This window comes from Pan paniscus, chromosome 22 (assembly GCF_029289425.2).
Source record: "Pan paniscus chromosome 22, NHGRI_mPanPan1-v2.0_pri, whole genome shotgun sequence".
Lineage (NCBI taxonomy): Eukaryota > Metazoa > Chordata > Mammalia > Primates > Hominidae > Pan > Pan paniscus.
Genome location: NC_073271.2, coordinates 35,334,831 through 35,349,477, shown reverse-complemented (window position 1 = coordinate 35,349,477; position 14,647 = coordinate 35,334,831). Strand labels below are relative to the sequence as shown.

General features: G+C 39.0%; 1 protein-coding gene and 1 pseudogene across 2 annotated transcripts in view; both read left to right on the top strand.

Moving 5' to 3' along the window:
• BRWD1 (bromodomain and WD repeat domain containing 1) overlaps window positions 1-14,647 on the top strand; it is a 134,192-nt gene that overhangs the window by 70,840 nt on the left and 48,705 nt on the right. For both annotated transcript variants that reach the window (XM_063601440.1, XM_055105204.2), the window contains 2 exons: window positions 8,975-9,069; window positions 10,764-10,953. In XM_063601440.1, coding sequence (XP_063457510.1) covers window positions 8,975-9,069; window positions 10,764-10,953 — 285 coding nt within the window. The remainder of the gene's footprint in view (window positions 1-8,974; window positions 9,070-10,763; window positions 10,954-14,647) is intronic.
• LOC103787031 (protein N-lysine methyltransferase METTL21A-like) lies at window positions 11,278-12,798 on the top strand (annotated as a pseudogene).

Sequence of the window (14,647 nt, the reverse complement as noted above, 5' to 3'; positions counted from 1 at the left end):
GATTAATATGAAATTTCACATTTTGAATGTTAACAAAAACTTTTAATGGCTAAGATAGTCACATACTGTATACTTGTGCAATCCAGTGGTTTTACATGTTGAGCATCCCAACTCAGAATTTTGAAATGCACCAAAATCTGAAACTTTCTGTATATAAACATGATGTTCTAGTGTGCATTTCAGATTTTGGATTTTTGGATTTGGCATGCTCAACCTGTGAGTGCAAATGCAAATTTTCCAAAATCTGAAAAAATACGAAATCTGAAACAATTCTATTCCCAAGCGTTCTGGATAAGGGGTATATAACCTGTAGTATATTGACAGAGTTGGGCCATCGTCACCTCTATTAAATTTTAATACATTTCATCATCCCTAAAAGAAACCCTATTCCCATTTACAGTCACTTGCCAGTCCCTCCCTCTCCCCCAGCCCCTCACAATCACTGATACATTTTCTTTTTCTGCATTTGCCTGTTCTGGACATTTTATATGAATGGGCCCCCCCCTTTTTTTTTTTTTTTTTTTTTTTTTTTGAGACAGAGTCTCGTTGTCTTGCCTGGCTGGAGTGCAGTGGCGTGATCTCGGCTCACTGCAACCTCTGCCTCCTGGGTTCAAGCGATTCTTCTGCCTCAGCTTCCCGAGTAGCTGGGGCTACAGGTGAGTGGTGGCCCAGCTAATTTTTGTATTTTTAGTAGAGAAGGGGTTTTCACCATGTTGGCTAGGATGGTCTGGATCTCTTGACCTTGTGATCCACCCGCCTCGGCCTCCCAGAGTGCTGGGATTACAGGCGTGAGCCACCACGCCCAGCCGGACGGGCTCTTAAAATATGATTTTGTGACTGGCTTCTTTGACATTGCATAATGTTTTCTCTAATGATTAGTATGTTGAGCATTTGTGTAGCATGTATCAATACTTCATTCTTTTTTTACTTTTTATTGCCTAGTAATTCTCCCATTGGATGTACCACATTTTGTTTATCCATTTATCAGTTGATGGACATTTGTATTGTTTCTACTTTTTGGCTGTTATGAATAGTGCTGCTTATCAACATTCATGACAGGTTTTTGTTTAGACATATGTTTTCATTTCTTTTGGGTCACGCTAGGAGATGGTATGCTGGGTCGTATGGCAAGTTTTATGTTTTAACTTTTTGAGGACCCTCCAGACTCCTTCAGATTGGCTCTACCATTTTATATTGCCACCAGAAATATGAGAGTTCCAGTTTCTCTACATCCTCACCAATGATTGTTATTATTCCATTTTATTTATGCTATCTTAATGGGCGTGAAGTGGTATCTCTTGGTTTCAGTTGCATTTCCCTAATGACCAGTAATGTTGAACATGTTTGATGCTTCTTCAGATCTTTTGCTTATTTTTCACTTTTTTTGGGGGGGTCTTTTTATTGTTGTAAGAATTCTTTATATATTCTGGATACAGTCCTTTATGACTTGTAGATATATTACTTGTAGAATTTTTCTCCCATTCTGTGGGTTGTCTTTTCACTTCTTTGGTGGTGTCTTTTGAGGATGAAAGTTTTAAATATTGATGACATTCATTTCATTTTTTCCTTAGTAGCTTCTTTTACTGTTGTGTCTAAGTCTTTGTTTAATATCTTTGATTGATTTTTAATAATCATATGTAAGCTATTTGTCTTCATTTTGATTTGTTTGAGGGAGAAACCAACTTTTTTGGTAAAGAGTATTTAATAGGCCGGGCGCGGTGGCTCATGCCTGTAATCCCAGGACTTTGCGAGGCCAAGGTGGGCAGATGACTCCTGAGGTCAGGACTTCAAGACCAGCCTGGCCAACATGGTGAAACCCTGTCTCTACTAAAAAGACAAAATTTAGTTTGACGTGGTGGTAGGTGCATGTGATCCCAGCTACTTGGGAGGCTGAGGCAGGAGAATAGCTTGAACCCGGGAGGTGGATGTTGCAGTGAGCCGAGACTGCGCCACGGCACTCCAGCCTGAGCATCAGAGCGAGACTCTTGTTTCAAAAAAAAAAAAAAAAAAAGTATTTAATACTACAGTGTTAAAATTTCCTGATTGAGTAATGTTTTGAGGAATGAAGTATTAGGTATGACTGAAAAGTTCATTTAATTGTCTTATGATGCAGTAGGTTAATAATTAAGCATGGGGTTTGAGTTTAAATCCAAATTCTTTTACTTTGTCATGTTGCTTAGCTTTTCTGTGCCTCTGCCTATGTAATATGTACCTCAGAGGCGTGGTAACATGTACCTCAGAGGTGTGGAGAGAATTAATTTAATCAGTAATGTAATGTGTTTAAATAGTGCCTAATACACAATAATGTTAGCTACGATTATGATTAAAACCATCTGTTTAAACTGTTTTTATTTTTTTGAGACAGGGTCTTGCTCCGTTGCGTAGGCTGTAGTGCATGGTGCAGTCATGGCTCACTGTAGCCTCAAACTCCTGGGCTCCAGCGGTCCTCCTCCTTCAGCCTCCCAAGTAGCTGGGATTAACAGGCACCAGCCACCCTGCCTGGCTAAACTATTATATTATGTAATGAGAATGTTTTTACATTCTTTTTTTTTTGAGATGGGGTCTTGCTCTGTCCCCCAGGATATAATAGGAAATAATTATTTTATTATCTGTCGTTTTTATGCTGGTTGACCTTTTTCTCTTTTCTTTTTCTGCATATATATATATATTTCTTCCAAAGTTTCTATATGTAACTTACATTGTATGACTTAAGCAATTGGATAGTCAGGTTGTATCATGGTTTGGAATAAAGGGTTATATATAGACTTTGCCTTTGGGAGGAAGGTGTAGTATCCTAGTCTGGAAATAACTATTTTACCATGCAGCTCTGTTCCAACCTCTCCGCCTCAAGTACCTTGAATTTGCCTAACACAGTAGACATGGGATGGTTTCCTTTGGGAAAACTGTTACGTAAGGTCATTCTAGAAAGGCTAGGGTGGTATGTAGTGGCATTATCATTATTGATGTGGAAATACATTAATTACTGTCAAGGATATACAAAATCATACAATCAATATGTAAAAAGTGCTATAAAAGGGCTAAACATCAATGCATTTTATTATGCCTGGGAGGCACTATTCTAAATGTTTTACACGTTATCTAATTTCATCATTCCAACAAGTAGGAATTAAGGCACTCTTATAATCTCTTTTAAAAATGAGGAAACTGAGGTACAGATATGGAGGTTCAGTAACTTTCCCACATTTATATAAAAAGTTAGCAGCATGGGCCAGGTGCAGTGGCTCATGCCTGTAATCCCAGCACTCTGGGAGGCCGAGGTGGGTGGATCACGAGGGCAGGAGATCAAGACCATCCTGGGTAACACGGTGAAACCCCATCTCTACTAAAAATACAAAAAATTAGCCAGGCATGGTGGTGGGCACCTGTAGTCCCAGCTGCTAGGGAGGCTGAGGCAGGAGAATGGCATTGAACCCAGGAGGCAGAACTTGCAGTGAGCCGAGATCGCACCACTGCACTCCAGCCTGGGCGACAGATCTCAAAAAAAGAAAAAAAAAAGTTAGCAGCATGATCTCAGAGCAGAAACCCTGCCTTACCGAAGCATCAGTTCACTTGAGGATTTGGGGAAATTAAACTTAAAAAAAAATTTATTGAATGCCTCCTATCTGCCAGGTGTAAATTTTTTATTTTGATGTAATTTCAGACATGAAAGTTCTAAGAATAATAAAAATTCCTTTGTGTTTACCACCCTGAATGTTATCACTCTCCTGTATGTATGAATATGTTTTAATCCTTTTGAGAGTGAGTTATACATATGCCTCTTGATATCTACATATTTCCTTGTGTATTTTCAAAAACAAGTGATATAATTATCAAAATCAGGCTGGGTGCAGTGTCTCATGCCTGTAATTCTCAGCACTTTGGGAGACTGAGGTGGGAGGATGGCTTGAGCCCAGGAGTTCGAGACCAGCCTGGGCAATACAGGGCAAGCCCTCCTCCACAAAAAAATGAGAAAAAAAAAATTAGCTGGGCGTGGTGACACACCTGTAGTCCCAGCTTCTCTGGAATCTGAGGCAGGATAATCACTTGAGCCTAGGAGGTTGAGGCTGCAATGAGCCTTGGTTGCGCCAGTGTAACTCTAGCCTGGGTGACACAGTGAGACACTGTGTCAAAAAAAACAAAAAATGAGGCAATAAACAACAATATAATGTCATTATCAGATCTGCAGATCTTACTCAAATTTTCCCAGTCAATGGTCCTGATAATTTTCATAGCAAAATACAATCCTGGATCACGTGTTACATTTTGTTGTGTCTGTTTAGTAACCTGAATCTAGTCTAGTTCCTTGATTTTTGTTTTAATGTTGATATTTTTTGATGATTTATGACTGGTAATTTTGATGATTAGGGTCATGCATTTTTGGCAGTAATACGACAGAAAATATACTGTTCTTCTCAGTGCATCACATCAGAAAGCACATGATTTGTTTTGTCCCACTACTGGTGATAACGTGCTTTGATCACTTCCTAAGGTGGTGGTGGTTGCAGGTTTCTCTATGGTAAAATTACAGTCTTGATTGTTGGATTTACTCCTTGATCCATGGGCTGCAGAATGGATGTGGTGTTAGCAGGCATGAAAACAACATTAATCTCCTTTGATGTGCCCATCAGAGGTCTTGGATGACTAGGTCTATTGTCCACAAGCAGTAATATTTAGAAAGGAGTCTTCTTTTTCTGCTCAGTAGGTCTGAACAGTGGGCTTACAATATCTGGTAAACCATGCTGTAAATGATGCTGTAAATAGATGTGCTGTCACCTAGGCTTTGTTGTTCCATTTCTTATGCACAGGCAGAGCAGATTTAACATAATTCTTAAGGGGCCTGAGATTTTTGAAAAGGTAAAAATGAACAGTGGCTTCAGTTGAAAGTTACCAGCTGCATTAGCCCTAACAAGAGAGTGAGCCTGTCCTAGAAGCTTTGAAGCCATAAGTCCCTCTAGCTGTGAAAGTCTTAGATGTCATCCTCTTCCAATAGAAGGCTATTTATTTCATCTGCATTTAAAATCTGTTATTGTAGCCACTTTCCTTGATTATCTTAGCTAGATCTTCTGGATCACTTGCTGCAGGTTCTCCATTAAAGCACTTGCTGCTTCACCTTACACTTTTATGTTATGGACATGCCTTCTCTCCCTAAACCTCATGAACCAACCTCTGCAAGTTTCCATCTTTTCTTCTGCAGCTTTGTCACCTCTCAGCCTTCATAGAATTAAAGAGAGTTAGGGCTTTGCTCTGGGTTAAGCTTTGGCTTAAGGGAATGTTATTGCTGGTTTGACCCTCTATCCAGACACCAAAACTTACTCTATATTAGCCGTATGGCTATTTTGCTTTCTTACCATTTGTGTGTTCACTGGAATAGCATTTTATATTTCTTGGAAGAACTTTTCCTTTGCATTCACAACTTGGCTATTTGGTGCAAGAGGCCTAGCTTTTAGCCTGTGTTGGCTTTCACCATGCTTTCCTTACTAAGCTTAATCATTTCTACATTGCGAGTTAAAGTAAGAGATGTGTGACTCTTTCATTTTTGAATACTTAGAAGCTACTGTATGGTTATTAGTAGGTCTAATTGCAATATTGTATCTCAGGGAATAGACTGGAGCAGTCAGAACACACATGGTATTCTTAAGTGTGCTATCTTATATGAGTATTGTTCCTAGTGCCCCCAAAACAATTAGAATAGTAACATCAAAGATCATTAATCACAAATCACAGTAACAGATACAATAAAAATGAAAAAGTTTGAAATATGATAATTACTAAAATGTGACATAGAGACAAGAATGAGCTCATGCTGTTTAAAAATGGCACCAATAAATTTGCTGGGTTCAGGGTTGTCACAAAACTTCAATTTGTAAAAAACACAACTGTGAAGCACAATAAAGTAAAGCACCATAAAAAGTATGCCTGTGTGTACATATTATATGCAGACACATGTATTTTTTTGTCTGTATATCTGTCATTGTTATGCACGACTTCACATTATTCTGATTTTAATGATACCCGTTTGTACTTCCCTTCTGTACAGAGAAACCTGGCTCCTGTTATTTATTTAGATTTTTAAATCTTTTTTTTTTTTTTTACTTTGGAGATGGAATCTTGCTCTGTTGCCCAGGCTGGAGTGCAGTGGCACAGTCTTGGCTCAGTGCTACCTTCACCTCCTGGGTTCAAGCGATTCTCCTGCCTCAGCCTCCCAAGTAGCAGGGATTACAGGCATGCATCACCACACCCGGCTAATTTTTTTATGTTTTTGGTAGAGACAGGGTTTCACCATGTTGGCCATGCTGGTCTTGAACTCCTGACCTCAAGTGATCTGCCTGACTTGGTCTCCCAAAATGCTGGGATTACAGGCGTGAGCCACCATGCCCAGCCCTGTTATTTATCATAAACTTATTTGTTTAATTCTACATATACAGAAAGTAGTTTAAGATTTACTAGGCTGGGTGGCTGAAGGCTGTCTCTACAAAAAATACAAAAAAAAAAAAAATTAGCTGGGCGTGGTGGCGGGTGCCTGTAATCCCAGCTACTTGGGAGGCTGAGACAGGAGAATCGTTTGAACCCACGAATTGGAGGTTGCAATGAGCCGAGACAGTGCCACCGCCCTCCAGCCTGGGTGACAGAGTGAAACTCTGTCTCAAAAAACAAAAAAAAAGATTTACTTACCCTGCGGTAAAAACCCTAGTATGTAGAGTTTAGTTATTTACTTACTGTTCTTTTTTTGTCATTAACCAAATTGTATTTAGCACAAATAGTTCAAAAGTTATTTATCCTTCTTATACAAAATACAGCATACTACAGATAGTCCCACACTTGACATTTTTCACTTAAAATATCTTTGAGATCACTCCATATGATCCTTATTTGTTTTAAGAGTTATGTAGTACTTTATTGCATGATTGAAACAGTTTATTGAATCATTCTCCTGGTTATGGGCAGTTAGGTTGTTTCCAATGTTTACATTATAAATAATGCTACAGTGAATAATATTTTGTATACGTATTTTTGTACTGCTGGAAGTGTCATTTGGGGATATATTTCTTTGTTTTTTTCTTTTTCTTAGGGACAGGGTCTTGCCCTATGGCCCAGGCTGGAGTGCAGTGGTGCAATCATAGCTCACTGCAACCTCGAACTCCTAGGCTCAAGTGATTTCCCAGCTTCTGACTCTTGAGTAGCTAGGACTACAGGCATGTGCTACCATGCCCAGTTAATTTTTTAACAAATTTATAATGACATGTATCCACCATTATAATATCACACAGAATGATTTTACTGCCCTAAAAATCCTCTGTGCTCCATCTGTTCATCTTTCTCTTCCCAACAGCCCCTGACAATCACTGATTTTTTGTCTTCATAGTTTTATCTTTGTAGAATGCCATGTAATTGGAATCATATAGCTAGTAGCCTTTGCAGATTGGCTTCGTTCATTTATTAATATGCATTTACATTTCCTACATGCCTTCTCATGGCTTGATTTGTTTGTTTTTTTTTAGCACAGAATAATATTTCATTGTCTGGATATACCATAGTTTATCAGTTTACCTTCTGAAGGATATGTTGGTTGCTTCCAAGATTTGGCCATTATAAAGTTGGTATAAATATCTGGGTGTAGGTTTTTGTGCGGACATAATTTTTCACCTCATTTGGGTAAACATCAAGTGTGATTGCTGGATCTTATTATGTTTAGTTTTATAAGAAACTGCTAAACTGTCTTTCAAAGTAGCTGTACCATTTTGCATTCCTATCGGTAATGAATGAGAGTTCCTGCTGATCCACACCCTTGTTAAAAAATTCTTTCCAGCATCATCTGTAGATTCACAATCCCAAACAAAATCCCAGCAAATTAATTTTACTGATAAACTGATTTTTCGAGTTTATATAGAGAGGAAGAAGATCCAGTATAGCCAGCACAACACTGAAGAAGAATAAAACTGAAAGACTGACACTACTTGGCATTAAGACTTACTGTAAATCTGCAGTTTTCAAGACAGTGATGCTGGTGAAAGAACAGATCAATGGAACAACATAAAGAGCCCAGAAACAGACTGACACAAATATATTCAAACGATCTTTGGCAAAGGAGCAAAGAGAACTTGGTGGACAAATTTATCATTTTCAGCCAGTGGTAGAATAACTGGACATTCACATACAAAATAAATCTTAGACACCAGTCTTTCACAAAAATTAACTCAAAATGAATCATAAGCTTAATGTAAATGTAAAACAAAAAAACCACAAAACTTCTAGAAGATAACAAAGGGCAAAATCTATGTGTCCATGAGTGTGGCATTGACCTTTTTAGATACAATATCAAAAGCACAATCATGAAAGAAAAAATATAAAAAATTTGGACTACACTGAAATGAAAACTGCTTTGGGAAAGACACTATTAAAAGAATGAAAAGATAAGCCACAAACCAGGATAAAATATTAGTAAAACTTATATCTGATAAATGACTTATATTCACAGTATACAAAGAACTCTTAAAACCAAGCAATAAGAAGGCAGCCTAATTTAAAAATGGGCAGAAGATCTAACAGACACCTCACCAAAGAAGATAAACAGACGACAAATAACCATATGAAAAGCTACCAAAATATGTCACAGGGAATTGAAAACTAGAACAACAATTAGATACATCTATTAGAATAGCTAAAGTCCAAAATGGAAAACATTTACATTGACTTTTTATTAACTTTACTCAGAATGGCCTGTTGTATCACTTTCTTTGCTAATGGTGGTAGTGTTAAATCTTACGGATGTTCTCTTTTTGTCTTATGCTTTGATAAGAAAGGGATGTAGTGAAGAAGTTTGCTTTTTAAGTTTATCTGATTATATATTTACTGATTACTGTTCATTTTTCTTAGATGATTTAATCTTACTGGGGAGGATTGTGTACAGCTTTTTTCTGGACATGTGTTGTTTAACTTCAGGGATCAAGATTTTTTTCCCCCCTTCACAAATTAGGAGACTTCCTGTGATCAGAGTGAAGGTTCTGGTTCTTCAGAAGAGGATGAATGGAGAAGTGACAGAAAAAGTGAAAGTTACAGCGAAAGTTCAAGGTATCTGTTTTTAATTGTTGTGGTCTTTTAAGCATTTTAGTCATAGTCTTGGATGGAATCATACTTGAATTTTATTCAAGAGGCAAGAATTTGCAACTGTGGAACAGTTTTTAATACACTTAAAAGGAGACAAAAACTAGATCAACAGCTGTTCCTATAGGAGTATTTCAGGAGTTTTTTTTTTTTTTTGACTTTAAGCAGTTGACCCAGCACTGTTGAACATGCATACTGAAAATATAAATTTAATCTTGGTTGCACTTAAAAAGACTAGTATCTAAAGTATGTGTGGTAAAACCACAGTATATTCATTATTATTGCATGTGTTGAATTTTTGTTAGTTTTGAGATCCAGATTTCCTGGGTCCAAAATGTCAGCCTCTGGTTCTTGGTGCATGTCACCTTCATCTCAACAGATCCTCAATCCAGAAAACTGGACCTTAATCTCTCTTGTCCACCTATCCATAACATGGCTAGAAAATTCTCCTTCCTATCACTCAGATCATCTTTCTTTTTTTTTTTTTGTTGGTACTGTTTGGTTCAAACCATTATCACATACTCTCTGCTTCCTTTCTTGTCTTGTTTTACTTCATTATGATAAGGAGCTAGAATGATTTTTTTTTAAGAACATAATGTATTATCTTTTTTTAAACAAATTTAATTGTGGTAAAATACACATAACAGAAATATAACCATTTAAAGCATGCAGTTCAGTACTGTTACGTACATTGACATAGTTGTGCAGCCAGTCTCCAGAACCTTGTTTATCTTGCAAAACGGAAATTCTATACCAATTAAAGAATGATTCTTTTCTTTACCCTTCCTCATGTCCCTGGCAACCACTATTCTACCTTCCGTGTTTTCATTCATTGTCTTCTAATTCAACTTTTCTTGAATTTTATTTATCCAAAACAGATGCTTTTATAATTTTCATAAATAAGCTCTTTTTCTAATAAATACCTTTTTGTAATGTGTTTACCTGTGTATTTGATAGAGACGAAAAGGTGTGTGGTTGGTTGAAGTTGGGCCAAGGATGGCCCAAGTAGAGTCCTTTATTTTTATTATTATTTCTGTTTGGTGAAGCTAGTAGTGGACCAGGGACTAGTTTTCTATAACTAGTTTCCTCTTTGACTCTGATTTTGCTAAGGACTAGGACTAGTCTCTTTCTATCAGGGAGACTCCTCTTGGCAAGAAACTGACTACTTAGGGCTTTCAGTTTGGTGTAGCTATGCTTCCCTTGGGCTTCTCAGTGTGTTCATTGATGGCTTGTGATTCCAGTTGAAATTCCTGGTCTATACCTCAGCTTCCTCCAACATGGGGGTAGTGGTGGGGCCTATTTTTGGGGTTTTGTGTGATTCTTATGTTTCCATAAGTCTGTGTTTTGTTTCCTTGAAGGGGTAATTGCTAGTTGTCTTCCATCATATTTTATCTACAATATACCTAAATTTTTTTTTCGGGTTTACATCCTTTCCTAATTTCTAGTGTTAGTGAAGATTTCTCTTTTTCTCTTATGTTTGTCATGATCTTTAGTCACTTCAGTACTTGTTGGTAGTGAGGGGAGAATGCTCAAGTTAAATCTTTCTGGTATCTTCCCTTCCCTTTTTCTCCTCTCTCTGTTCCCCTCAATTTTATATGATTGACTTGCTATCAGTGCTTATATTCTGGCTCCATTCAACTGAAAGCACTCCCCTTTTCTAGTGACTCTTCATCTAGATATTCCGATTGGACAGCTGATGCGGGCATCAATTTGCAGCCTCCTTTAAGAACATCATGTCGTCGACGAATTACTCGATTTTGTAGTAGTTCAGAAGATGAAATATCTACTGAGAATTTATCTCCTCCAAAAAGAAGACGAAAGAGAAAGAAAGAAAATAAGCCTAAGAAGGAGGTAAGAAAAACGTATCTTTAAAAATAGCATGTATCATGATACCCCAGCTTTACCCCATTTCAAATGTTGTTTTAACATTTCTCGTGATACTGGCATAGTGGTGCCTTGGGTGTCTTGGGCCCTGCTCTGGGGCTGGTCTGGGCGAGCTGTCAGCCCTCCTTGGGGAAGCTCACTGCACTCCCAGGGTGCAGCAGGTACCCTGTGTGTCTTGGGAATTCTGAAGGGCACTGTGGACTCCTCTGTCTCCTACTTTCAACCCCTGTGGATAGCAGGAGCTCTGGGGCCTGTGGGAAGGAAGGGAGCATCAGTCAGTCCTTTGGAGGGATGGGTGGGGGCAGATATAGTGGGACTTATGGGGGAGGCCTTTGCTTCACAGATGCGGAGTCCTTTGCAGGACTGGGGCCCCGGTCTCCCCGCGAGAGACTTGGAGTCCACCAGTGTCGTTCACTTCAGTCTTGAGGAGATGGAACTGCCATGACTGCATGTTTCTGGCTGTGTCAAAAGGCAGGATAATCTCAAGCTGTTAACATCCAGTCTAAGTGCAGGTCTGGTCAGAGGGCTGGGTGCAGGCAGATTGGCCCTGTTTCCCTATGAGGAGACCCTGGGATTGGGGTTGCAGAAATTCCATAAGCCTCTTGCCACTTTTGTGAACCACGTGACACAGATCCGGCAGGACCGGAGACAACTGGGAATTGCCACAGTGGTTTGGGATGTGGCCATGGTTCTCTCCACACATCTGGAGATGGGAGCTGTGGAGCTCTTGGGCTGCCCCGCAGTGAAACTGGGTGCTGGCATAGGGCTGATGGGCATAGTGGCTGCCCTGCTGGGTGCTCATGTGACTGTCATAGATCGAAAAGTAGCATTAGAGTTTTGTAAATCAAATGTTCAAGGCAATTTACCTCCTTGTATCCAATCCAGAGCTTTTGTTAAGGAGCCGACTTGGGGAAAGAATTTGGGGAGTTTTTCTCCTAGAGATTTTGACCTGATACTTGGAGCCGATATCATATATTTAGAAGAAACATTCACAGATCTTCTTCAAACACTGGACCATCTCTGTAGCAATCACTCCATGATTCTTTTACCTTGCTTAATTCACTATGAACGGAGTAACTTTTGAGCAATGCTGGAGAGGCAGTTTACTGTAAGGTTCACTATGATACTGAGAAAGATGTACATACTTACACAGAAGAGAAGCCACAGCAAGGACCTACAGTTGGCTATCATTTATAAGCATGCTGTCATTGAGGGTGTTGATTAAGGTCTTGGAGACAAAACACACATGCAGTTTTAAAACAAAGCAGTGCTTTATGCCATCGCTGTGATTTATTTATTTATTTATTTTTTATTTTTTGAGAGGAGTCTCTGTTGCCTAGCCTGGAGTGCAGTGGTGCAATCTTGGCTCACTGCAGCCTCTGCCTCCTGGGTTCAAGTGATTATCCTGCCTCAGCTTCCCAAGTAGCTGGGACTACAGGCCCACGCAACCACGCCTGGCTAAGTTTTGTATTTTTAGTAGAGACATGGTTTTGTCATGTTGGCCAGGCTGGTCTCGAACTTCTGACCTCAGGTGATCTGCCCGCCTTAGCCTCCCAAAGTGCTGGGATTACAGGTGACCCACTGTGCCTGGCCATTGCTGTAATTTTTAGTCATATTTACTTACTCTGAAATTCCATTAATGTTAAAAGATTAAGTGTGAGATTTTGGTTCATGCTGTTTCTGTACTCCATACTGCTCCCTCTTGATAAACAAGTTTTCACTGATGATGTGAAGCATTGGTATAAAGGTGTCTTTAAACTAGCAAGCTTGTTTTGGCGAGGTTAAATCATACAAATAATTTTAAACACCTTCTGAAATACATCGTGTTTAGCCCAGTTTTCTGATTTTCTGGATATAAGAAAGAGGTTTAACATGTTCCCTGAGCTGTTGGTGCTATTGAAATCTTTTGCCCCATTTAAATTGTAAAAACTCTGGGTTGGTTGAGTGGGGTGTGAGTTTTCTGGGGTCTCATATTATGCTTTTTGGCTTAATTTCAGGTTTAAGTATCTAAACAAAGGGTTAAGTAAAAATAAAGTTTTAGTTACTTTTTGAGAGTACCTTAAGTCTTGGACTCGAATATAGGTTATCTTTATCAAAGCAAAAGCTGTGGTTTTCCCCCTCAGCTTTACCTTGTCTCAAATGTTGCTTTAATGTAATTGTTTCTTAAGCTTTCCATGCCTTCTTAATAATATATAGGATAACAGTAAAAAAGATTCTAAATCCCATCCCTCCATTAAGAGGTTAGCTTCCCAAACATAAGCTCCTTCTGTATTGTACTTGTAATTGCTCATTCAGTGTCTGTATTACCCAGTAGACTGTAAGCTTCTTGAGGGCCAGGAATGCTTCTGCATCTCTCATTGTTGCTTCCCCAGGATCTGGTATTAATATATCATAACCAAATAATGAAAAAGATACATTCCAGTTAGAGGCTTTTGATTGTTGGTTTAAATGATTGTTATATTGTTTTATGACTGACTTTGATACACTTCATGAAGTCACACATAAACTTTTTAAAAATCATTTTTATTTATTTATTTATTTAGAGACAGAGTCTTACTCTGTCACCCAGGCTGGAGCGCAGTGGTGCAATCTTGGCTCACTGCAACCTCCACCTCCCGTGTTCAAGCAGTTCTTCTGCCTCAGCCTCCCAAGTAGCTGGGACTACAGGCACACACCACCACGCTCGGTTAGTTTTTGTATTTTTCACAGAGACGGGGTTTCACCATGTTGACCAGGGTGGTCTCGAACTTCTGACCTCAAGTGATCCACCTGCCTCAGCCTCCCAGAATGCTGGGATTACGGGCGTGAGCCATGGCGCCCGGCCAAGCTACTTTATTATTAACACTTCTCCATCTCCACTGTTCTGAGTAGTGGGCTTGACAGTTAAACCTTTCCAAATCTGAAACTTAAAGAGAAAGCTCTATTTTGCTCAGAATCTCACGGCAACACTTATTTTCTCCTGTCAATTTCAACACTAGTAGTAGACTTCAAGGAATTTTAAGGTGCTTTTTTTGTTTTTTTGTGTGTGTGTTATTGCTACGTTTACCATTTTCATTTTACATGTCTGTCTTCATACTTGTCTCTTCATTTAATAACATCCCTATTTATTTGTGTACACTGTGCTGATCTCAAGCAGGTAGTCATTGTTTAAAGATGTTAAGTCTTTGTATTTATCTATTGCTGTATATAACAAACCACCCTAAAATTTAGGTGTTTACATGGCAAACGTTGCATATTTCATGTATTGGTGGATCAGGAACTGGGAGCTGATTTAACTGGGTGATTTTGGCTCATGAGGTTACAACATGTTGACTGGGGCTGCAGTCATCTGAGGACTTGATGAGGGTTGGATGATATTCTTTCCAAGCTTATTCATATGGCTTTTGGCCTCAGTTCCTTGCCACACAGATCTCTCCTTAGCTGGCTGCTTGAGTGTTGATTTTCAACTCAAGCTGGCTGCTTGAGTTCTGATTTTCCTCAGAGTGAATGATTTAACAGTAGCCAGGGATAAGCCCCCATTTATGACCTAGTCTTAGAAGTTGCACATAGTCTCATCGGCTTTATTATATTTGGTAGAAGTGAGTCATTAAGTGTAGTCCACACTTAAGAGGAGGAGACTTCCACTTCTTGAAAAGGAGAGAACTATTGGGGAATTTGTAGG